The 27,208-nt window shown below is 34.5% G+C and overlaps 2 protein-coding genes across 5 annotated transcripts in view; one reads left to right on the forward strand and one right to left on the reverse strand.

The window, feature by feature from the left end:
* LOC127717617 (histone-lysine N-methyltransferase EZH2-like) overlaps positions 1-4,913 on the reverse strand; it is an 86,038-nt gene extending 81,125 nt beyond the window's left edge. For 3 of the 4 annotated variants that reach the window (XR_007989272.1, XM_052223331.1, XM_052223330.1), the window contains exon 1: positions 4,792-4,913. The gene's annotated coding sequence lies outside the window, so the exon portion shown is untranslated. Of the gene's footprint in view, positions 1-4,785 lie in introns of all 4 variants that reach the window. The other variant, XM_052223332.1, reaches the window with a different exon arrangement.
* LOC127718675 (putative uncharacterized protein DDB_G0287113) overlaps positions 1-27,208 on the forward strand; it is a 115,056-nt gene that overhangs the window by 22,598 nt on the left and 65,250 nt on the right. Inside the window, exons 2-6 of the mRNA XM_052224728.1 lie at positions 19,209-19,737; positions 21,149-21,199; positions 22,632-22,739; positions 25,548-25,655; positions 26,831-26,938. Of these exons, the coding sequence (XP_052080688.1) occupies positions 19,545-19,737; positions 21,149-21,199; positions 22,632-22,739; positions 25,548-25,655; positions 26,831-26,938 (568 nt within the window). The 5' untranslated portion in view covers positions 19,209-19,544. The remainder of the gene's footprint in view (positions 1-19,208; positions 19,738-21,148; positions 21,200-22,631; positions 22,740-25,547; positions 25,656-26,830; positions 26,939-27,208) is intronic.

A 27,208-nucleotide genomic window follows, 5' to 3' on the forward strand; every position in this document is an offset into this window, starting at 1 on the left:
TGTCGTTAAAACATCCAATTCTTCGCTGTCTTCGTCCACAGCATGTAAAGCAAAGAAACCAAACAAATCTTTTTCAGGGGGGTAATTTTCAAACATTTGATAATTTTCATCAAACATTGGAGAAGAATCTTGTACTAAATTTGAAATACTATCATGTAACTTTTGGTAATACTGTGACATTTCACTTATAGACACATCATCACAATCAAGAAGTTTCCAAAGTGGACGATTGATATGGACATCCGTTAAACCAAGAGCTCTAACACCAGCAAGGGCAATTTTGGATTCAATGTCAGCATTTACAGATAGTAACAGATTATTACCTGTCCCATACATTTCAATAAAATCTTGTATATGTGTCAAATGACCATAAACTACTCTTGCATTTTGAAATAAAATGTTAAACCTATTCCCACGGAAAGGTACAAGATAATTTTTTAAACCATTTTCAAATAAATAGGCATTAAATTGCTGTGGCCTAGCTACCAGCAGTTTCACAACCATGTATTTGCAATAAGTTACAACACGAGCGTATTAATCTTTGAGCAGCAGACTCACTCCTTGTACCCCAGTTACTAAATTGGGATAAAGTTTTCATTCCAATTTTTTCTGCTGTACAAATTTCTTCAAATTTTTTCAACGATTTGTTAGAATAATCAGCAAAATTTGTTAGTAAATGTAATCCACAATAAAAATCATGAATTTCTATAACTGATTGCTGACATTGTTCATTTAAAGTTTCCCAGTTTTCTAAAGCTTTGGGTAATAATGTTTTTCGCCATTCTTCAAACAGCTTAACGTAAGGTTTATTTGTTGGACCTCTATCGCTCATAGTATTATGAATGGTTTTTACCATTTTGCTAATGACTTTTGTTAGTATTTCAGGATTTTTTTCATAAGTCAATGATACATAAATTTCACTTAATTCGTTAAACAATGCTTTTGTTGCATTTAATTGTGTTGCACTGTTTTCTGTTGCTAAGTCCATCAAACTTGCTGAATATGTTTTTTCTGAAGTTGTTATGTCAAAAGTAAAAAAATGTTCCCCCCACTTGCTTGTGCCATCAAACTGTAACGTGTTTGCAGAGTCCTTGCTTAAAATAGTATCTGCCAATTGAAATTTTGCCATCAAATTAGCTTGCAGAGCCATTCTTTTTGCAAATGTAACTTCTGGCATATCATTCAGTTCTTGACCAGTCATATTTTTTATGACTGATTTAATTACATTGCTGCACATGTTACAGCTAACACCTAATGATATTAATTCCATATATGTTTTTTTCATTTCATCACAAAACTCTCGCGACCCATCTTTTCTTGTCTTAAAAATAGGTATTTTTGTGCATTCTTCAATTATTTCCTGTAGGATGGCATTCGATTCTTGAAGTTCCTTGTTTTCGTCGCGCAATTTAGAAATATTTTCATTCTGTTTATTTTCAAAAAGTTCTGGTTTGGACTTAAGATATGATATTTTTTTTTGTAGATTTCTTTTATCCTCTTTCAAAACTAAGATTTCTTTTTCTCTTTGCATAACGCTTTCTTCCATAAAGGAAGATTTTTCTTTTTCATTTGTTAAAGTTTTGTTTATTGTTTCTAATTTAGAGTCTCTTCTCTGAATTTTTTTGTTAATGTTCCTAGTATTATACTTTTGAAGTTTGTTTATAACAGTTTCATATTTTTGTTTCAAGTCTGAAAGTTCTTTGTCTGATATTGTTTTATCTTTTATGATTTTATTTAGTTGATCAGATAATTGCTCATTTTCCTTATATTCTTGTGTAAGTTCTTCTTCAACTTCTTCTTTTTCATGTTGAAGTTGGTAATTTAAATTTTGAATTTGTTGACAGCACTTTAATGTTTTTATTTTCTGTTTTGAACACTTAGGATTTTCACAACCCTCTGCCAATATGTCTGTTGAGCTTGCTTTATTAGTACCCATTTTTGGGTACGTATACGTTTCATTTAAAAAATGTTCTGAAAAGCTATAGCCTTTTCTACTCATATCTAAACGATTTTTTAATAAACATTTAACAGAGTAAAGCATTGCATGTTCTGAAAAAGTTTCGCTTTAAGCCCCATTATATTATGAACCCACTTTGTTAATTCTGCGAAAGTGTAATTATTTGAGCTACGAAACTTTTCAAGTTCATATACAACACCATTAGTGACTTGACCACAAACAAAAGTATACAAATTATTTGAAAAAATTCTGAATTTTGAACAATGAATTCCTATGACGGTTGAATCTTCTGACAACAATAGAACTTCTCTTAAAACTTTTTCTTTTAATTCTTCTGTATTTGCTTTATCAAACTTGTTTTCTATCTTCCTTATCAAATCACTTATTTTACTTGGTATCTTTACTCTTGAGTTTACTTTCTTTAGAAGACCCGGTAACTTTTCTTGTATATTTTGTTGTTCGTACCGAAGAATATCCCGTAACTGAATCACGAAAGCATAATTTATGTCTGAAAAATAAAAAAAGTAACCTACAGTTCGTGAAGAAGAAAAATCCCCTACCCCTCTATTTTGGATATTAAATTGTCTTTAATTTCATTTAAGTTCACTTTTTCTCTCTCTCGAAATTTATTTGAATGTTTTTATCAAGCAGAATTTGTATTTTTATTTTAAATATCTAATCAGGAAAGCATAATTCTTATCTGAAAAACAAAAAAAAAGAAACCTACATTTCATGAAAAAAATCCCATCCCCCTATTGCCTTTTATTTCATTTAAGTTCACATTTTTTCTTGAATTATGTCTAGGAAGTTTTTTCGAATAATTTATCAAGTTTCATTTTAAATATCTAGTTTCTTTGATGTTAGGAAATTTATTTTATACAAGTTTTTCAACAGAGGACTGCGTAAAATCGAAAGTGAAACTTGATTTTCGTATTGTTTATAAATGGTTCACGTAGTTCATTCATGTTACCGGTATCCGTAAGTTCTTTATTTTAGCAAAGAAACATTTATCCGTATATTACTGTGCTAAATTACCTATGTTTTCACGTTTACACGCGTCTTCTAGTGATTTAAACACGCCATTTATTTGCGCTGCGGCTACAGAAATCGAATTCATTTTGATCTGGAACGTTATCGACTTTCAGAAAATTTTGAAGGTCGTGACCTTTTTTCAATGAAGTAAAGTCAGTATCGCTTTAGTTTCGCATCTTTTGACTAGTTACTGTTTGAAAAGAGCTAGTTTAAAATTTTTTACTCGTATAACTTTCATCAAATACTTTTATAAAATAAATATTGAAAATTTTAAATGAAATTGTTTTTGAAATTTTAAAATTTGATAAAGCTATAATATCTTCAAGAAAGTTATACGAAAATAAAGCTTAAAATACGCGCTTTCACATTATGTTAATTTTAAATGTCTAAACAAACGGGCGAAGGTGGCAAATTTAGTCAGAACTCGAGATCGCTCTAAATTTACGCTGTCCAACTATCATACCACGTATAAATTTCGGAAACGTCGCCGAGTTTAAACATTCGGAAGGTAAGTGTTTATGTACAAATGTTGAATAAAAAACAGATGATATTAATCTACAAATGATGCTCTTTCGATTGGTATAATTTTCGTAAACACATTTAAACGGGAAAACAACTAAAATAGCGTTTTAAAAACTTAGACATTATGCAAAAATCGTGACGTCTAACTGAACGTTACACTACACATGCACCAGGCTAAAAATTTATAAAAATCGAAAGGGAGCTCATGTCATTAGATATAAACAATTCACCACAATTTCTTGCAAGTTGGTGAAAGCATTCTTGACTTATTGTCCGAAAACTGGAAAATCCCCCTTTTTTTAATGAATATATAAAACCCCATAACTCGGAAACATGAAATCTAAATTTTATAAAAAACGAAAGGGAGCTCACGTCAATAGATATAAACAATTCACCAAAGTTTTATGCAAATTGGTTAAAGCATTTTTGAGTTAATGTCCGACATGTTGACGACGGACAGACGGACGGACAGATGGACAACGGTATGCCATTATACGTCCTGTAAACGGGTGTATAAAAAGAATAATGACAACAATCCAATGAAAATAAAAAATTCAGAATACCAACTTTGTCCTCTTTCACAGCTAACACCTGCCTCATATTAATGTATTTCCTATACTTTAATATTCACAAGAAAGATTGGTCCCTGAACATGTGAATATCGTTAACTATTCTTAAACATGTTAAAAGACCTATAACTTGTAAAATTATACTAGTAGGTAGAAGTTGGATGGGTAACACTTAAACTGACCTAGTTAAATTGTTCTAATCATATTATTTATGATGTTTGCAAGTAAATTAAGTTTATAGATAAGGGAGCAACCTTTAAACTTCAAGTAGGGGGGTATGTTTTTTTAATCTGCGACAGAAACATTTTTTCGTTTTTCAACACTATCAATCAAATTATTTCTTTTTCAAAATCTAACACTATAAGGTATGGGGGAAATCTGGATTCAGAATAAATGTTTAACACAAGAAGTATAATATAATCAATTAATAGACGAGGAAGGATTGCCTCCCCTGACTCCCTGTGAATTATTGTCATCTGTTAAAAACAAGTATTATTCTTTCCATCTTGTATGAGAATGGATATATATTGGCTGAACTTTTATCCGATCTCTTTGTTTAAATATAATTGATTTGAACAATAAAATCTTGAATTGAAATTTGGAAGTTTTAAATTTCAAAATCATCACCATTGACACCAACAAAGAAAGCTCCGTCATATCCTGCTTATATAAGTCATATTTTCTTCATTTAAGATTGTGAATTACTTTTACCGTCTTTAAGGTTATTTTATTTCTGTTGGAGCTCTGTAATATCGAAAACGATCAAAACACTATGTCACAGTTGTTTGGTGTGTTTATGGCGCTAAATTTCTATTTCCTCCTTTCGGGTTTCTCTGGAGTTTACATTATGAATCTTTTAAAGGGCAACTTGTTTCTATCTTCTTAGAAGCGCCGTTCGCTCCAGTTTCGGCGGTAACTGACAACTCAACTATACAAACGTTAATTCTGTATATATTCCTAAAAATCGAATGAACATTTTGAAGATCCCTTTTCAATATTTCTACAATTATTTAATATAAATTTTCATTTTTTAATAATATAGCTGGGACAAATATACTAACTATGTTAGTATAATAGTCCCAGAATATAGTATGAACTCATAAAAAAAAACTGGCTACGATTTAAAACGTATCAATAACGAAAAATTATAGTTAGTTTAATTTCCTAAACCTTATTGGACTTATCATTTTGTATTGCCCATTTGGTATCCTGTCTCTCTTTCTACAATTTCGTTTTCCTTCATGTTATATTCGGCCGACTCACCTTATCATTTTGTATTGCCCTTTTGGTATCCCGTCTCTCTTTCTACAATTACGTTTTCCTTCATGTTATATTCGCCCGTCTCACCTTATCATTTTGTATTGCCCATTTGGTATCCTGTCTCTCTTTCTACAATTACGTTTTCCTTCATGTTATATTCGCCCGTCTCACCTTATCATTTTGTATTTATTGCCCATTTGGTATCCCGTCTCACTTTCTACAATTACGTTTTCCTTCATGTTATATTCGCCCGTCTCACCTTATCATTTTGTATTGCCCTTTTGGTATCCTGTCTCTCTTTCTACAATCACGTTTTCATTCATGTTATATTCGGCCGACTCACCTTATCATTTTGTATTGTCCATTTGGTATCCTGTCTCTCTTTCTACAATCACGTTTTCCTTCATGTTATATTCGGCCGTTACACCTTTTCATTTTGTATTTCCCGTTTGGTATTCTGTCTCCCTTTCTACAATTACGTTTTCCTTTATGTTATATTCGGCCGACTCACCTTATCATTTTGTATTGCCCTTTTTCTATCCTGTCTCACTTTCTACAATTACGTTTTCCTTCATGTTATATTCGCCCGTCTCACCTTATCATTTTGTATTGTCCATTTGGTATCTTGTCTCTCTTTCTACAATCACGTTTTCCTTCGTGTTATATTCGGCCGTCACACCTTATCATTTTGTATTGTCCATTTGGTATCTTCTCTGACTTTCTACAATCACGTTTTCCTTCATGTTATATTCGGCCGTCTCACCTGATCATTTTGTATTGCCCTTTTGGTATCCTGTCTCTCTTTCTACAATCACGTTTTCATTCATGTTATATTCGGCCTACTCACCTTATCATTTTGTATTGTCCATTTGGTATCCTGTCTCTCTTTCTACAATCACGTTTTCCTTCATGTTATATTCGGCCGACTCACCTTATCATTTTGTATTTCCCGTTTGGTATCCTGTCTCCCTTTCTACAATTACGTTTTCCTTCATGTTATATTCGGCCGACTCACCTTATCATTTTGTATTGCCCTTTTGGTATCCTGTCTCACTTTCTACAATTACGTTTTCCTTCATGTTATATTCGGCCGTCTCACCTTATCATTTTGTATTGCCCTTTTGGTATCCTGTCTCACTTTCTACAATATACGTTTTCCTTCATGTTATATTCGGCCGTCACACCTTATCATTTTGTATTGTCCATTTGGTATCTTGTCTCCCTTTCTACAATTTCGTTTTCCTTCATGTTATATTTGCCCGTCTCACCTTATCATTTTGTATTGTCCATTTGGTATCTTGTCTCCCTTTCTACAATTTCGTTTTCCTTCATGTTATATTCGGCCGTCACACCTTATCATTTTGTGTTGCCCGTTTGGTATCTTGTCTCCCTTTCTACAATTACGTTTACCTTCATGTTATATTCGGCCGACTCACCTTATCATTTTGTATTGCCCTTTTGGTATCCCGTCTCACTTTCTACAATTTCGTTTTCCTTCATGTTATATTCGGCCGTCTCACCTTATCATTTTGTATTGCCCATTTGGTATCCTGTCTCTCTTTCTACAATTACGTTTTCCTTCAAGTTATATTCGGCCGACTCACCTTATCATTTTGTATTACCCTTTTGGTATCCCGTCTCACTTTCTACAATTTCATTTTCCTTCATGTTATATTCGCCAGTCTCACCATATCATTTTGTATTGCCCATTTGGTATCTTGTCTCACTTTCTACAATCACGTTTTCCTTCATGTTATATTCGCCCGTCACAACTTATCATTTTGTATTGCTCTTTTGGTATACTGTCTCACTTTCTACAATCACGTTTTCCTTCATGTTATATTCGGCCGACTCACCTTATCATTTTGTATTGTCCATTTGGTATCCTGTCTCTCTTTCTACAATTACGTTTTCCTTCATGTTATATTCGGCCGACTCACCTTATCATTTTGTATTGTCCATTTATTATCCTGTCTCTCTTTCTACAATTACGTTTTCCTTCATGTTATATTCGGCCGTCACACCTTATCATTTTGTATTGTCCATTTGGTATCCTGTCTCTCTCTTTCTACAATTTCGTTTTCCTTCATGTTATATTCGGCCTATTCACCTTATCATTTTGTATTGCCCTTTTGGTATCCTGTCTCAGTTTCTACAATCACGTTTTCCTTCATGTTATATTCGCCCGTCTCTCCTTATCATTTTGTATTGTCCATTTGGTATCTTGTCTCACTTTCTACAATCACGTTTTCCTTCATGTTATATTCGGCCGTCTCACCTGATCATTTTGTATTGTCCATTTGGTATCCTGTCTCTCTTTCTACAATTACGTTTTCCTTCATGTTATATTCGGCCGTCACACCTTATCATTTTGTATTGCCCGTTTGGTATCCTGTCTCTCTTTCTACAATTACGTGTTCCTTAAATCATGTTATATTCGCCCGTCTCTCCTTATAATTTTGTATTGTCCATTTGGTATCTTGTCTCACTTTCTACAATCACGTTTTCCTTCATGTTATATTCGGCCGACTCACCTTATCATTTTGTATTGTCCATTTGGTATCCTGTCTCACTTTCTACAATTACGTTTTCCTTCATGTTATATTCGGCCGTCTCACCTTATCATTTTGTATTGTCCTTTTGGTATCCTGTCTCACTTTCTACAATATACGTTTTCCTTCATGTTATATTCGGCCGTCACACCTTATCATTTTATATTGTCCATTTGGTATCCTGTCTCTCTCTTTCTACAATTTCGTTTTCCTTCATGTTATATTCGGCCGACTCACCTTATCATTTTGTATTGTCCATTTATTATCCTGTCTCTCTTTCTACAATTACGTTTTCCTTCATGTTATATTCGGCCGTCACACCTTATCATTTTGTATTGTCCATTTGGTATCCTGTCTCTCTCTTTCTACAATTTCGTTTTCCTTCATGTTATATTCGGCCGATTCACCTTATCATTTTGTATTGCCCTTTTGGTATCCTGTCTCAGTTTCTACAATCACGTTTTCCTTCATGTTATATTCGCCCGTCTCTCCTTATCATTTTGTATTGTCCATTTGGTATCTTGTCTCACTTTCTACAATCACGTTTTCCTTCATGTTATATTCGGCCGTCTCACCTGATCATTTTGTATTGTCCATTTGGTATCCTGTCTCTCTTTCTACAATTACGTTTTCCTTCATGTTATATTCGGCCGTCACACCTTATCATTTTGTATTGCCCGTTTGGTATCCTGTCTCTCTTTCTACAATTACGTGTTCCTTAAATCATGTTATATTCGCCCGTCTCTCCTTATCATTTTGTATTGTCCATTTGGTATCTTGTCTCACTTTCTACAATCACGTTTTCCTTCATGTTATATTCGGCCGACTCACCTTATCATTTTGTATTGTCCATTTGGTATCCTGTCTCACTTTCTACAATTACGTTTTCCTTCATGTTATATTCGGCCGTCTCACCTTATCATTTTGTATTGTCCTTTTGGTATCCTGTCTCACTTTCTACAATATACGTTTTCCTTCATGTTATATTCGGCCGTCACACCTTATCATTTTATATTGTCCATTTGGTATCTTGTCTCCCTTTCTACAATTTCGTTTTTCTTCATGTTATATTTGCCTGTCTCACCTTTTCATTTTGTATTGTCCATTTGGTATCTTGTCTCCCTTTCTACAATTTCGTTTTCCTTCATGTTATATTTGCCCGTCTCACCTTATCATTTTGTATTGTCCATTTGGTATCTTGTCTCCCTTTCTACAATTTCGTTTTCCTTCATGTTATATTCGGCCGTCACACCTTATCATTTTGTGTTGCCCGTTTGGTATCTTGTCTCCCTTTCTACAATTACGTTTTCCTTCATGTTATATTCGGCCGACTCACCTTATCATTTTGTATTGCCCTTTTGGTATCCCGTCTCACTTTCTACAATTTCGTTTTCCTACATGTTATATTCGGCCGTCTCACCTTATCATTTTGTATTGCCCATTTGGTATCCTGTCTCTCTTTATACAATTACGTTTTCCTTCAAGTTATATTCGGCCGACTCACCTTATCATTTTGTATTGCCCTTTTGGTATCCCGTCTCACTTTCTACAATTTCGTTTTCCTTCGTGTTATATTCGCCAGTCTCACCTTATCATTTTGTATTGCCCATTTGGTATCTTGTCTCACTTTCTACAATCACGTTTTCCTTCATGTTATATTCGCCCGTCACAACTTATCATTTTGTATTGCTCTTTTGGTATACTGTCTCACTTTCTACAATCACGTTTTCCTTCATGTTATATTCGGCCGACTCACCTTATCATTTTGTATTGTCCATTTGGTATCCTGTCTCTCTTTTTCTACAATTTCGTTTTCCTTCATGTTATATTCGGCCGACTCACCTTATCATTTTGTATTGTCCATTTGGTATCCTGTCTCTCTCTTTCTACAATTTCGTTTTCCTTCATGTTATATTCGGCCGTCACACCTTATCATTTTGTATTGTCCATTTGGTATCCTGTCTCTCTCTTTCTACAATTTCGTTTTCCTTCATGTTATATTCGGCCGACTCACCTTATCATTTTGTATTGCCCTTTTGGTATCCCGTCTCACTTTCTACAATTTCGTTTTCCTTCATGTTATATTCGGCCGTCACACCTTATCATTTTGTATTGCCCATTTGGTATCTTGTCTCACTTTCTACAATTACGTTTTCCTTCATGTTATATTCGCCCGTCACAACTTATCATTTTGTATTGCTCTTTTGGTATACTGTCTCACTTTCTACAGTCACGTTTTTCTTCATGTTATATTCGGCCGACTCACCTTATCATTTTGTATTGTCCATTTGGTATCCTGTCTCTCTCTTTCTACAATTTCGTTTTCCTTCATGTTATATTCGGCCGACTCACCTTATCATTTTGTATTGTCCATTTGGTATCCTGTCTCTCTTTCTACAATTACGTTTTCCTTCATGTTATATTCGGCCGTCACACCTTATCATTTTGTATTGTACATTTGGTATCCTGTCTCTCTCTTTCTACAATTTCGTTTTCCTTCATGTTATATTCGGCCGATTCACCTTATCATTTTGTATTGCCCTTTTGGTATCCTGTCTCAGTTTCTACAATCACGTTTTCCTTCATGTTATATTCGCCCGTCTCTCCTTATCATTTTGTATTGTCCATTTGGTATCTTGTCTCACTTTCTACAATCACGTTTTCCTTCATGTTATATTCGGCCGTCTCACCTGATCATTTTGTATTGTCCATTTGGTATCCTGTCTCTCTTTCTACAATTACGTTTTCCTTCATGTTATATTCGGCCGTCACACCTTATCATTTTGTATTGCCCGTTTGGTATCCTGTCTCTCTTTCTACAATTACGTGTTCCTTAATTCATGTTATATTCGCCCGTCTCTCCTTATCATTTTGTATTGTCCATTTGGTATCTTGTCTCACTTTCTACAATCACGTTTTCCTTCATGTTATATTCGGCCGACTCACCTTATCATTTTGTATTGTCCATTTGGTATCCTGTCTCACTTTCTACAATTACGTTTTCCTTCATGTTATATTCGGCCGTCTCACCTTATCATTTTGTATTGTCCTTTTGGTATCCTGTCTCACTTTCTACAATATACGTTTTCCTTCATGTTATATTCGGCCGTCACACCTTATCATTTTATATTGTTCATTTGGTATCTTGTCGCCCTTTCTACAATTTCGTTTTTCTTCATGTTATATTTGCCCGTCTCACCTTATCATTTTGTATTGTCCATTTGGTATCTTGTCTCCCTTTCTACAATTTCGTTTTCCTTCATGTTATATTCGGCCGTCACACCTTATCATTTTGTGTTGCCCGTTTGGTATCTTGTCTCCCTTTCTACAATTACGTTTTCCTTCATGTTATATTCGGCCGACTCACCTTATCATTTTGTATTGCCCTTTTGGTATCCCGTCTCACTTTCTACAATTTCGTTTTCCTTCATGTTATATTCGGCCGTCTCACCTTATCATTTTGTATTGCCCATTTGGTATCCTGTCTCTCTTTCTACAATTACGTTTTCCTTCAAGTTATATTCGGCCGACTCACCTTATCATTTTGTATTGCCCTTTTGGTATCCCGTCTCACTTTCTACAATTTCGTTTTCCTTCATGTTATATTCGCCAGTCTCACCTTATCATTTTGTATTGCCCATTTGGTATCTTGTCTCACTTTCTACAATCACGTTTTCCTTCATGTTATATTCGCCCGTCACAACTTATCATTTTGTATTGCTCTTTTGGTATACTGTCTCACTTTCTACAATCACGTTTTCCTTCATGTTATATTCGGCCGACTCACCTTATCATTTTGTATTGTCCATTTGGTATCCTGTCTCTCTCTTTCTACAATTTCGTTTTCCTTCATGTTATATTCGGCCGACTCACCTTATCATTTTGTATTGTCCATTTGGTATCCTGTCTCTCTTTCTACAATTACGTTTTCCTTCATGTTATATTCGGCCGTCACACCTTATCATTTTGTATTGCTCTTTTGGTATCCCGTCTCACTTTCTACAATTTCGTTTTCCTTCATGTTATATTCGGCCGTCTCACCTTATCATTTTGTATTGCCCATTTGGTATCCTGTCTCTCTTTCTACAATTACATTTTCCTTCAAGTTATATTCGACCGACTCACCTTATCATTTTGTATTGCCCATTTGGTATCCTGTCTCCCTCTCTACAATTACGTGTTCCTTAATTCATGTTATATTCGCCCGTCTCACCTTATCATTTTGTATTGCCCATTTGGTATCTTGTCTCACTTTCTACAATCACGTTTTCCTTCATGTTATATTCGGCCGACTCACCTTATCATTTTGTATTGCCCGTTTGGTATCCCGTCTCACTTTCTACAATCACGTTTTCCTTCATGTTATATTCGGCCGACTCACCTTATCATTTTGTATTGCCCGTTTGGTATACTGTCTCACTTTCTACAATTTCGTTGTCCTTCATGTTATATTCGGCCGACTCACCTTATCATTTTGTATTGCCCATTTGGTATCTTGTCTCACTTTCTACAATCACGTTTTCCTTCATGTTATATTCGGCCGACTCACCTTATCATTTTGTATTGCCCGTTTGGTATCCCGTCTCACTTTCTACAATTTCGTTGTCCTTCATGTTATATTCGGCCTTCACACCTTATCATTTTGTATTGCCCATTTGGTATCCTGTCTCTCTTTCTACAATTACGTTTTCCTTCATGTTATATTCGGCCGTCTTACCTTATCATTTTGTATTGCCCTTTTGGTATCTCGTCTCACTTTCTACAATCATGTTTTCCTTCATGGTATATTCGGCCGACTCACCTTATCATTTTGTATTGCCCGTTTGGTATCCCGTCTCACTTTCTACAATTTCGTTTTCCTTCATGTTATATTCGGCCGACTCACCTTATCATTTTGTATTGCCCATTTGGTATCCTGTCTCTCTTTCTACAATTACGTTTTCCTTCATGTTATATTCGGCCGTCTTACCTTATCATTTTGTATTGCCCTTTTGGTATCTCGTCTCACTTTCTACAATCATGTTTTCCTTCATGTTATATTCGGCCGTCACACCTTATCATTTTGTATTGTCCATTTGGTATCTTGTCTCACTTTCTACAATCACGTTTTCCTTCATGTTATATTCGGCCGTCTCACCTGATCATTTTGTATTGCCCGTTTGGTATCCTGTCTCTCTTTCTACAATTACGTGTTCCTTAATTCATGTTATTTTCGGCCGTCACACCTTATCATTTTGTATTGTCCATTTGGTATCCTGTCTCTCTTTCTACAATTTCGTTTTCCTTCATGTTATATTCGGCCGTCACACCTTATCATTTTGTATTGCCTGCTTGGTATCCTGTCTCTCTTTCTACAATTACGTGTTCCTTAATTCATGTTATATTCGGCCGTCACACCTTATCATTTTGTATTGTCCATTTGGTATCCTGTCTCCCTTTCTACAAATACGTGTTCATTAATTCATGTTATATTCGGCCGTCTCACCTTATCATTTTGTATTGTCCATTTGGTATCCTGTCTCCCTTTCTACAATCACGTTTTCCTTCATGTTATATTCGGCCGACTCACCTTATCATTTTGTATTGCCCATTTGGTATCCCGTCTCACTTTCTACAATTACGTGTTCCTTAATTCATGTTATATTCGGCCGTCACACCTTGATCATTTTGTATTGCCCGTTTGGTATCCTGTCTCTCTTTCTACAATTACGTGTTCCTTAATTCATGTTATATTCGGCCGTCACACCTTGATCATTTTGTATTGCCCGTTTGGTATCCTGTCTCTCTTTCTACAAATACGTGTTTCTTAATTCATGTTATATTCGGCCGTCACACCTTATCATTTTGTATTGTCCATTTGGTATCCTGTCTCTCTTTCTACAATTACGTGTTCCTTAATTCATGTTATATTCGGCCGTCACACCTTATCATTTTGTATTGTCCATTTGGTATCCTGTCTATCTTTCTACAATTTCGTTTTCCTTCATGTTATATTCGGCCGTCACACCTTATCATTTTGTATTGCCCGTTTGGTATCCTGTCTCTCTTTCTACAATTACGTGTTCCTTAATTCATGTTATATTCGACCGTCACACCTTATCATTTTGTATTGTCCATTTGGTATCCTGTCTCTCTTTCTACAATTTCGTTTTCCTTCATGTTATATTCGGCCGTCAAACCTTTATCATTTTGTATTGCCCGTTTGGTATCCTGTCTCTCTTTCTACAAATACGTGTTCCTTAATTCATGTTATATTCGGCCGTCACACCTTATCATTTTGTATTGCCCGTTTGGTATCCTGTCTCTCTTTCTACAATTACGTGTTCCTTAATTCATGTTATATTCGGCCGTCACACCTTTATCATTTTGTATTGCCCGTTTGGTATCCTGTCTCTCTTTCTACAAATACGTGTTCCTTAATTCATGTTATATTCGGCCGTCACACCTTATCATTTTGTATTGTCCATTTGGTATCCTGTCTCTCTTTTTACAATTACGTGTTCCTTAATTCATGTTATATTCGGCCGTCACACCTTATCATTTTGTATTGTCCATTTGGTATCCTGTCTCTCTTTCTACAATTTCGTTTTCCTTCATGTTATATTCGGCCGTCAAACCTTTATCATTTTGTATTGCCCGTTTGGTATCCTGTCTCTCTTTCTACAAATACGTGTTCCTTAATTCATGTTATATTCGGCCGTCACACCTTATCATTTTGTATTGCCCGTTTGGTATTCTGTCTCTCTTTCTACAAATACGTGTTCCTTAATTCATGTTATATTCGGCCGTCACACCTTATCATTTTGTATTGTCCATTTGGTATCCTGTCTCCCTTTCTACAAATACGTGTTCATTAATTCATGTTATATTCGGCCGTCACACCTTATCATTTTGTATTGTCCATTTGGTATCCTGTCTCCCTTTCTACAAATACGTGTTCATTAATTCATGTTATATTCGGCCGTCTCACCTTATCATTTTGTATTGTCCATTTGGTATCCTGTCTCCCTTTCTACAATCACGTTTTCCTTCATGTTATATTCGGCCGACTCACCTTATCATTTTGTATTGCCCATTTGGTATCCCGTCTCACTTTCTACAATTACGTTTTCCTTCATGTTATATTCGGCCGTCTCACCTTATTATTTTGTATTGCTCATTTGGTACCCTGTCTCTCTTTCTACAATTCAGTTTTTTTTTATTTAATCTAAATCGACGAAAACCCATATTTAGACGACAGTAGTATACTGTTCAAATATCTCAAATCGACTTTATTTATAAATATTAAAGTTACCTTATCAAAGAGGAACACGACGGGTTTCAAATGTGGAGTAGAATCTTCTTACCCTTCCTGAGCACCTGCGATGAGCTAAAGGTTTTGGTGGGGTTCGTGTTGCTCATTCTTTGATTTTCTATGTTGTATTTGTGTACTGTTGTTTGATTTTGTTTTCTTTTTAGTCATGGCGTTGTCAGTTTATTTTCGACTTGCGAAATTGATTGTCCCTTTGGTATCGGTATCCTTCGCCTCTTTTATAATTTGGCTCATCGTTATAGAATATGTTTGTCACAGATCATCCCGTATATGTTGTACTTGTTGCGAAAACAATCTTCTCTTCCTAAAAGATGAAATAACCGAACGAGATTTTATTTGTACTTGAAATGAGCAACACAGTGGATGACACAACTGGAGAAGGAACTTCTTGACCTTCCGTTCACCTGAGCTCACACAGTGGTTTGATTTTTTCAAACTTAACTTTTCTGTATTGTTTTGTTTTAGAATCTGTTTGGCTGTTATTCTATTATCAATTTGTTATCTTGAATCCGTGTTTTGTTGTCTTTCTTCGGTTTATGGGTTTTGATTGATTCATGTAACCTTATGAAACAAAAGAGATGATTTCAGCTTCCTAATTGTGAATTTTCCTTTTCTATGTTTGCAACATTCAAGCAGCGCCTGCATATGGAGTATATATCTCCAAGTTGATACGATATTCCAGGGCTTGCATTTCCTATCATGGTTTTCTTGACAGAGAGTTGCTGCTCACAAGAAATCTATTACACCAAGATTTCCAAGTGGTGAAGTTGAAATCATCCCTTCGTAAATTTTACCGACGCCATCACGAGTTGGTTGACCGTTATGAAATATCCGTTTCACAGATGATAGCGGATATGTTCCAAATGTGACCTTCAGAATTAGACGTATTACCAGGTTTGTACTAACATGATCAACATGCACGACGGGTGCCACATGTGGAACAGGATCTGCTTTCCCTTCCGGAGCACCTGAGATCACCCCCAGTTTTTGGTGTGGTTCTTGTTGCTCAGTCTTTAGTTTTCTATGTTGTATTTTGTGTACTATTGTTTGTCTTTTGGTCTTTTCTTTTTTAGCCGTGGCGTTGTCAGTTTATTTTCGACTTATGAGTTTGATTGTCCCTTTGGTATCTTTCGCCTCTCATTTATTGTAATAAAGATCACAATGATAACAAATTCGCAATCTTGCACAGTTCAAATTCCAAAATGAAGATCGTAACATTGACATATTTTAACAGTTAAACACAACACTTATCATTTTAAGTGTCTTTACAGGTACTTAAGACGATTCTTGACCTTGAGTGGTTATTTTGAAATATTTCTAATTGGCTTCCCATTGTAATGAGAAAAATGTATTTGTTGTGAAATATTCAAATATTAAAGGGATATAGTGTAACAAAAATAAATGTGATAAAAAAGCTTGAGACGGGAGATACTAAAGGGATATTCAACTCATAAGTCGAAGAAAACTGACATCGCCATTTCACAAGAAAAAAAAAAACGACAAAAACGGCCAGTTACCTTATGAAATAGCATGTTGAAACTATACTATCGTATTCAGCTAAATGGTCTATTCTCCAATGGTCTATCGATTTTAAATACTTACTGGCCTTTTTCAGATACAGCCTACTTCAATTAAATTTCTAAAGAGACTTCACGAAAGAAGGGCGAAAGATACCAAAGAGACATTCAAACTCATAAGTCTAAAAATAAACAGACAACGCCATGACAAAAAACGAAATAGATAAAAAAAAAAAAAAAAAAACAACAAAAAAACAGCAGTACACAAAACACAAAATAGAAAACTCAAGACTGAGCAACACGAACCCCACCAAAAACCAGGGGGTGATCTCAGTTGCTCCGGAAGAGTAAACACATCCTGCTCCACATGTGGTACTCGTCGTGACACATGTTAAGAAGCGTTGTTCCGATTTTCCCTTCAGTGGCAGTATTCAACCAAGAAGAGATGAGACCTTAGCTAGTTTCCTGACTAATTAAGCGAGTAGCTGTTTTGACTAAACAGATCAAATCAAATGATTTAGCCAGATGATAGCGTTTATGTTCCAAATGTCGTAACTACAAGCCGTCCCGTTTTTCCCGAATGTGACCTACCGAATTAGACTTATTACCGGGTTTGTACTAACATGAGCAACACGACGGGTGCCACATGTGGAGCATAGAAGTTAACAACCATAGGTCACTGTACGGCCTTCAACAATGAGCAAAACCCATACCGCATAGTCAGCTTTAAAAGACCCAAATGTAAAACAATTCAAACGAGATACTAACGGCCTGATTTATGTACAAAACAATGAAAAAAAACCCAGATTTGATACAGCAACAAAAAACAACCACTGAATTACAGGCTCCTGACTTAGGACAGTCACATACAGGATGTGGCGTAGTTAACATGTTTGCTGGCGCGCCAAACCCGCCCCCTAACCTGGGACAATGGTATAACAGTACAACATAAGAAAAAACTAGTTGAAAAAGGCTTAACTCATCAGATCGATACAAAACAGAAAGACATCTGACAAAAACACAGACCCACAACAAAAAAGACACTTAAGTACAGATCTTAGAGTATTCGCAGTTAATGACAGATAGTTCAAAGCCAATAACAACCAATAAAAAAATCATGTATCTAAGACTTAGTCTGTACATTTTATGAGTTTGTAAGTTTTCTGTCATATGGGATGTATAAACAAAGCCACATATCTACGTTCGTATTAAAAATCACCGTAACTCTTTGAGGTGTTCAAAGGCGATCTTTTTAAGGATAACATTTCTGGATCTATTCAACATACATTTTCTCCATTAACTGTTTAAGTACTTCGCTCTTCATCGAGGTCAAGCCCAATTGCTTATCTATAGTTAAAGTTAAGACTTAAATGTAAATTTTCCTTTTGTGTATTTTTCATAAAAATGTTGTACAGTTTGTTCTGTGCTTTGTACAAGATTTTTTTTCTTCTGTTTATGACTTTACTGTACACTCATTGATACACGAGTGTAGGGCGGCATAACTTAACATTAGCCGATTAAGTAATTTGAGATCATCTGCCATACCTAGTATATACACATTCTATTGTTGAAGACTGTACATTGAACTCTAAATGGTTAATGTCTTTTATAGGTCTTAACATATCTCGTTTTATCCCTCTTTTCCATGAAAAGAGTGGATTATAGTGAAACACAGTGATTTATTGTGATACCACTTTAATGCAGATCCCTGTCATAATATATCACTGAATACACAGAGAAATATTTCAGAGTGAAACATTCACATTCAGTAGCAATCACTGTGATAATCACCACAATAAGTTATTTTAACTATTTTTACTGTAGGACAATAACTTATGTTACATGAACAAAACCATGATTTCTAACTGGATCACTTTCTGTGTACTGTATGACAATTACTTATGTTACATGAACAAAACCATGATTTATACTGAATCACTTTCTGTGTATAGTAGGACAGTTACTTATGTTACACGCACACAACCATGAATTTTAACCGATTAAATTTCTGTGAACTGTAGGTAGGGCAATTGCTTATGTTACATGAACACAACCATGATTTGTAACCGAATCACTTTCTGTGTACTGTAGGACCATTACTTATCTTACATGAATAATATCATAACTTTTAACTGGATCACTTTCTGTGAACTGTAGGGCAATTACTTATGTTACATGAACAAAACCATGATTTTTAACTGAATCACTTTCTGTGAACTGTAGGACAATTATTTATGTTACATGAACACAACTATGATTTTTAACCGAATCACTTTCTGTGAACTGTAGGACAAGTACTTATCTTACATAGATAAAACCATAGTTTTTAACTGAATCACTTTCTGTGTACAGTAGGACCATTACTTATGTTACAGGGACACAACCATGATTTTTAACTGAATCAATTTCTGTATACTGTAGGACAATAATTTATGTTACACGAAGTCAACCATGATTTTTATCTGAATCACTTTCTGTGTATTGTAGGACAATAACTTCTGTTACGTGAATTCAACCATGATTTTGAACTGAATCACTTTCTGTGTACTGTAGGGCAATAACTTATGCTACATGAAGTCAACCATGATTTTTAACTAAATCACTCTGGGCTGTAGGACAATAACCCATGTTACACAAACTCAAACCATGACAATTGAATTGGTTCTTGTGAAGATACAAAATCAAGATGTTTATATCTAGTACCTTATACGAGACACTTGAGCATCGGATGTACATACTAGTTGACGCAAGTACTTGATATAAGTACTCATTAACTAATGCTCTGGTCAGTATGTCTCAATTATAAGAATTCAATGGGACAAGATGGATTCCTACAACACTGTGTATAAAGGCAGTGATGATATTCAGATGAGCAGACTAGTTAATGAGGAAGATGACATTGGAACACGGTCACTTTTGAAAGAAAAAAGAAAATGGAAGACTTTGACTCTAGCACTAGGACTGTTATCTGTTGTTTGTATAATCGCAATTGTGGTTCTGTCCGTTTTAGCCAGTGGTAAGACCTTATATTATTCACATACATTTGTTTTTTGTGTAGTTATCTACTGTGATAGTCACAACAGGGATCTGACTGATATAGTGTATGTCATAGTTACAATACTCATAGTTTGACATAAGTATTTTTATTACCATACACGATTATAGTAAATATTTTATATTAATTAGTGTATAAATACACACCAACAACTTATTACAACAACACAAAAGATAAAGAAGATACTAAGTGGTTATACAAAAATCAAATTAAAATCAAACAACATCACAAACAAACAACGAAATGACAATAACAGTCCACAAAATACCACACCAAACAAAGATTGAACAAGGCAAACTCCATTAAATTAACGTAGTGAACTCATATGCTCCGGAAGGGTTAATATTCACGGAGGAGTCATATCCAAAGGTTTGGCATTCTACAAAAGCGGACTGATACCGAGACTGATACATGCCTTTTGTCTAACTCTTAGACATCACCAAATTCAAAAACCTTTGGAACATGCAAAATCTCTCAGAATATCGCCAAAGGATAAGGATTGATATTTAAGACTGAAAAAACCTGCTTCATTTATGAGTTGTAATTGGCTTTGGACTAGCTTTTCGTAATTGCGAGTAATCCTAGATCATTAATTTGTGTCTTGTCTTTTTGATAGTTTTTGTGCTTTGTGCCGTTCCAACTATTTTTTTCATATTATTCTTACATTGTGGTGTCACATCATTATCCCACGTTATGGGAGTTTTGAGCACTAACAAACATTATTTACCACGTCGTATTGTCCATATGCCTGTTTCAAACCAGGATCCTTTGAATAGTTGTATTCGCATCTTTCTGTCCGCCAATATTGCTTTAAGCTTATTATTTTATCATAAAACCGGCCGTTGGTTTTCCCCGTTTGATTTTTGAAACATTTTGTCATGCCTCTGGGACTTTCATAGATACTTGTACGGTTATATTGATTTTCCCATCGTCGAAGGCCGTACGGTGACATATAATTGCTTACACGTCCTGTATTGTCTGATGAATAGTCACATTTTCAATCGTACCACATCACCTTATTCTTACATTACCCTTCTGGTTTTACCATCAGAGCCCAAAATACATTCAAAAATAAAATACATGTAGTACAAGCAACAAGACTGAGAACTGAAACAAGAACACACACCCCTGTAAAATAAAACACGGCATGAACTCCGGTGCTACGAAAGGGAAATGAATTTCTGTTCCGCTAGTGACTCCTTTCATGTTACTTATTTAAAATAACTAAATAGCCTTTGGTGATGTCACAATTGAGGTAAAGAGGTCGTGATTGTTGCTACTGGTATTTAAATTATCAACACAATTCTGATTGCTTGAGGTATTATGCCGTTAGAAACAAGTTGTGTAAGTAAAAGGCATTTTGATTTTTTAGGGAAAGTGCAAAAGGATAAAGATAAATCAGAAACTGCAGCCTTACAGCAAGGTAGGATTTTTTCCAAACATTTGAATTTATCAACTCAGTTTTGTATTCAATGTCATTTATAACCCAGCTACACAAAGATGGTCACCGTTACATTATCTTTTGGCTGTTAAACCCATACTAGAGAGGTTGTCTGAAAATGTTATCGTTAACCAAATAACAACAACCAATCGATTGTGAATATCTCATTTATTTTCTTGCAAAAGAATATTGCAAATGAACAGTCTAGGAAAAATTGTTTACTTTATAGCAAATATTTTGTTCATTGATAACATAAAGTTAACGGGGTATAAACTCATCATAGATATCAGGATTAAAATTTTGTACGCCAGACGCGCTTGTCGTCTACAAAAGACTCATAGTGGCACTAGAAACAAAAAGGTTATGAGGATGAATAAAGTAGGAAGGAGAAAAGCATCAAGGACCCAAAAATCAGAAAGGCTTTTGCCAAATACAGCTAAGGTAATATGTTACTGGGGATAGAAAATTGTTAGTATTTCGAAAAAAATCTAAGTTTTGTAAACAGTTACCTTATAATTATTACCATATCAATGATAATTCATGTCAACACAGAAGTGTTTACTACTAACCTAGTGATACCATCGTGGATGAAACCTCCACCAGTAGTGACATCGACCAGTGTAACTTAACTCATCATAGATACGAGGATTAAAATTTTGTACGCCAGGTATAAGATCTGTTTTCGGAATAATTCTGATTTAACTCTTTATTACTTTACATTCGTTATATTTTTGTGTATTGCTTTCTTCTCTGCAGTGTACGTGTATTCTCTTTGTCATAAATTTGCATGAAAAATTTTCACTTGATGTTAACAATAATCAAGCTTGCAAGATAAACTTACATAGACTTATTTTCTGAAAGGGTATCAATTTATGATCCCTATGTTAATATTGTCTTTTTCGGTACTAAAATTGATTTAGATTTGAATATGTACATTAAATCATAACTTAATTTGTAATGCTATACAGCATGTACAGGTATGAACACTCATGATCACATATCATATATATATATATGTTTACGTATTTTCGAGTTTACGATTCAGGAATTATATATATATACACAAACGGAATCTGGATTGAAAATTATAGCAGTGCAATTCATCCGTTTCAAAGTATCACGCATAATTTGTTTAGTTATGGCATAATAAATGAGTTCATACTATTCCAATATTTGTGATCAGGTTTCTTGATATCTGAAAAAAAAACAATACTGGCGGAAATTCAGATGTGAAATAGTATGCAACATAAGTGATCCTGCTACTTTTTATTATTTAAATTTTAATGCATACTGGCGCACAAATATTCCATGTTTGCAGAATTCATTATGATTCAAACAAATTATTGGGTCTGTAATTTTGCGAGATTATTATCAATTAATTTATTTATAACTAAAGTTATTGTTTTGTTTGCAGGTACTCCATGCGACAACCAGCCATGTTTTAATGGCGGTCTGTGTAAAGCGATTGGCGACAATTTCACCTGTACATGCCGCCCTGGTTTCTCAGGTTACAGATGTGAAGGTGAATATAACTGTTCTTAATACTTGAGTATTGGAACAGTGTTATTGTTTATGAATGAACTTTGATTGAATCCACTCCTCTGTTTACAATTTTAAAATAAATTTTAAACAGAGGATTTTTTACTTTAAAAAACTTCTTCTTTCAGCCATTTAGACTTGGATTTCAAACATAGTGAATCAATTTTTAGAGAATGATTAAATATTCATTTGTCGAAGAAGTAGATGCGTCCTGTCCTGTTAGATACCCTATATAGCAAGGAAGAGAACCACCCGAGGAGAAGGACAGAAAATACATTGGCCAACAGAATAAAAAAGAGAGAGAGAAAAAACAATAACAAAACAATACCATACAATTAGAGACAACACGAGCAACGTGTATCACTATATAACATGGAATTAACCTGTTTTCTTCGGAAATGCAAGCAGGTCCGGTTCCATCAATCGCATGTCGTGGTACTCATGACAGGTTCAACTAGTCTTACAATGATTTCGATTGACTAAATAGCCATATAGTTTTGAGCATTTTCATTCTTGCTGATTTTGCTGTATATTTGAATGAATGTGAGTTCCACTTAAGGTACAAGAAGAAGAATTTTTACTAGTAACTTACATTTGCCTTCTCTGAATCATTTGTTTTCATCATTGTACACAAACAAAGCCGCTTAGATTACACCAAACATAATGACGGGTTGCTATGGCAAGCCGTTCTCGTCAAAACTATGTTTAAACCATTTTTCGAAAAATTTACACACTGAGAATTTAAAAAAACACATTGAGATTAATAAACCTAAAACACACACTGAGAATTAAAATTTACACACTGAGATTTCATAAAAACGCTCTGAGATTACAAAAATTGAAAAACACAAACTGAGAATTGAAAATTACACAATGAGATTTCCAAAAGACTCACTGAGATGAAATAAACTGAAAAACACACACTGAGAATTTGAAATTACATACTGAGAATTTAAAATTACACACTGAGATTTGTGCGCACTTTTTATGCGCACATATCTAATAAGCATAATTAATCTGAATCTATTACAAGCTTAAAACAACTAGGGGACAGAACTCTTTAATCCTTAAATTTGGCGCTAAATGTTTTATAAAAACATTAAAAGTACAACGTATAGAAAAACTACGTTATTAAAGACCAATAGAACAAGAAAAATACCCACTTACTCTCATTACAAAATATAACCAAATGGTGAAAAACTTTATTAAAATTATAAGAAAACATTGGAACAATCTGCAAAAATACAAACAATGCAGTGATTTTTTTCCCAAGTGCCTATTATAGCATATATACGTAACAAAAATATAAAAAAATACCTTGCGAAATCAGGGTAACAGTTGAAAAACTTTTGAAAAAGGACCATGCTTAAACAGTTTTAAGCAAAAATCCCGATATACTGTTAGTAATAATCTGAATTATAGGCAAAAAAACTTATGAATACGAGTTAGCAAAAAACTTTGTTAAGGCTTGAAATTTATTACGAATGTTGGTTGTAGGAACCGCATTTCATTATAATGACAAGAGTTATGGAGACCAAGATATTAATCTGTTGAATTATTCATCTCATGAATATTCATTAGTAATTTGCATATTAATCTCAGTGTGTATTTTTGAAATCTCATTGTGTAATTAACAATTCTCAGTGTGTGTTTTTCAATTTATTTCATCTCAGTGTGTCTTTTTAAAATCTCAGTGTGTAATTTTAAATTCTCAGTGTGTGTTTTTCATATTTTTAAATCTCAGTGTGTAATATTAAAATCTCAGTGTGTAATTTCGATTTCTCAGTGTGTAATTTCAATTTCTCAGTGTGTTTTTAAGGTTCTTAAATCTCAGTCTGATTTTTTATATTCTCAGTGTGTAATTTTTTCGAAAAAATGGTTTAAACATAGTTTTGACGAGAGCGGCTTGCCATAGGTTGCCATGATTGATACACCAATGTTTATGACCATTGCCATATCATGATAATATGATATCAATTAGTGGTCCCATGCGTATTAAACAATTTATGATTATAAACTAATCATAGATAACATGCAAACACATTTGTACGCCAGACCCGCATTTCGTCTACAAAAGACTAATCAGTGATACTCGAATCAACAAGTTTAAAAGGCCAAATATAGTGCGAAGTTGTAGAGCATTGAGGACCTGAAATTCCGATTCATCCTTTTCGTTCAGTAAACAATTGCTGCCTTGTAATTTGATTTTGTCATTTTTTAGGGACTTCCCCCCTTTTTTTAATTTTCCTTGGAGTTCGGTATTTTTGTTATACATTTTTGTTCATGTTGTAATTATAAAAAATGCATATACTTAATTAACATTTCAAAAGAAGATTCGTTTAGCATCATTTGTTCGTGTATATTAATGTGAGATAGTCTCGAAAGAATATGCGCACGTAATGTGTCCCTCAACTTCGACAACTTATTGACACAAACCTTAACCTATGCAAGGTGTATAAGGGAGTAAAACTATACCTGTAGTAATTTGAATGCTCATTTGGCAGTGTGTAGAAATTATTGAAAACTACTATTTGTCCAGAAATCGGATTTGAATGAAACTTCGAGGTCTTATATAAATGTGCACTAAAGGTAATAGTGTTCAACTGCCAGAAGAGAAGCTCAACCCGGACAAAACCAAACAACAATAAAAGTGACATATTTGCCAGCACACGTTAAGGAATCAATAATCAATTACTTCATCTAAGACTATATTAATTGTCCCTAAAGGGATTGGATAGTTCGACTGACATAAAACAAATTTATTAAAGGCTAACAAACTTTGTGCTTGCAGTGAGTGTATGCGACAGCAACCCATGCAGAAATGGTGGACTATGTCAAGTAAAGGGGGCTAGATACAAATGTACCTGTGATCCAGGTTTTTCCGGTGACCAGTGTGGTGGTATGTATTATATCGATATCCGTTCCATAATTATATTACTTCATGCGGTTGTATTCTATGGAAAGTAAGGCTAATTTCTTTTAAGTGAGATAAGAGAAAATATGTGTGTATTGGGGGAAACGGGGGGAGAGGGGTCTTAGATTTTGTATTAAAGTTCTGATCCCCAACGTTAGTAATTTATTATTTGTTATGTAGGAATAGAGTGAACACTGTTTCGATGTATTGCATGACCTTCCTATTTCTTAAAAATTGATTTTAGTTGAAGAAAACATGTACATAAAGATCCTGCTGAAATAAATAAAGTTCTTCTTACTTAAACTCCAACCACCTTCATTACTTGAATAAGACCATCGAACACGTTATTTGCAACGACTGAAGGCATGAACCATTTATATCAATATTTTGTACTTTGACCTTTCTTTCAGGGACGGCGAATATTCCTTGATTTGATAATATTCGTGTTGTATTGCTTGGACCTGTTTATTTTTGGTTTCGTCTGTTCTATTAATATTGATAAGTCACGTGTTATATATATAGCTTTTGATAATTCTACATGCTTTTAAAACGCCCTCTTGTTAATGTTCAAGAAACAAAGTGTACTAAAGTGATTTTGGTACTTAAAATGTATTTTAACCCCACTCATACCCAGATGTATTTCACATGTCTTGCATTCAATTTGAAAGTTCTCTAAACTACTTGGCAACATCATTCCTTTAATTTTTTATAAAGAGTCAACCAATTGTATGTTTGTCTCTTGCAACAGTATGCTGATGAAAGCTACAGGTAATTATCCATTAAACGCACCTGAGATCGAACCCTGTTTTCAGTGGGTTCGTGTTGTTTGATATGTAGTTTTATGTGTAGCGTTTTATGAACAATTTTCGTCAGACGTTTTCCTTTTTAGCTACTGTTTTGTCTGTTTTTTTTTGTCGATGAATGATTGTTTCCTTGGCCCCTTTGTCAATCTCCGGCGCAGAGATCATATCCGTTCCGTTCAATACTTCGTAACACTACACTCATATTAAGTGTAGTATTGCGGAGCATGTACGGAACGGATATGAACTCTGCGCCGGAGATTGCCCCTTTGTATCTTCTCTCCATTTTGTAAAGGAAATGCATTTTATATTCTTTCATTCTCACGTTTTAAACTGGCAAACACATTATTTCAATTACAGTTGGCCCTTGTGATAGTAGTCCATGCTTGAATGGTGGAACATGTGACATTACCGGAAACACATACAGCTGTACATGCCTGAGAGGGTTTTCCGGTGGCCAGTGTCAAAGTAAGTACAAGGAAGATAATATCTCGCTCGCATTACCTTCAAATTATTTTGCAACTTAAATCAAGGTCGATCACATACAGAAATAGTAATACGCTTTATCGAGATATAAATGACAATTTCAAGCTTAATATGTTGTATATTCAGCTGTCTCTTGTTGAAAGCTGTTTGGTGCCCTCTATATGTCTAGTGCTGCTGTGGTGCTGCCTAATCTTCCTTATTTATATTGCTAGTTAATTAACTAGGTATGTGTTTGAAAGGTATATAAATGCA

Source organism: Mytilus californianus, unplaced genomic scaffold (assembly GCF_021869535.1).
Source record: "Mytilus californianus isolate M0D057914Y unplaced genomic scaffold, xbMytCali1.0.p SCAF_10, whole genome shotgun sequence".
NCBI lineage: Eukaryota > Metazoa > Mollusca > Bivalvia > Mytilida > Mytilidae > Mytilus > Mytilus californianus.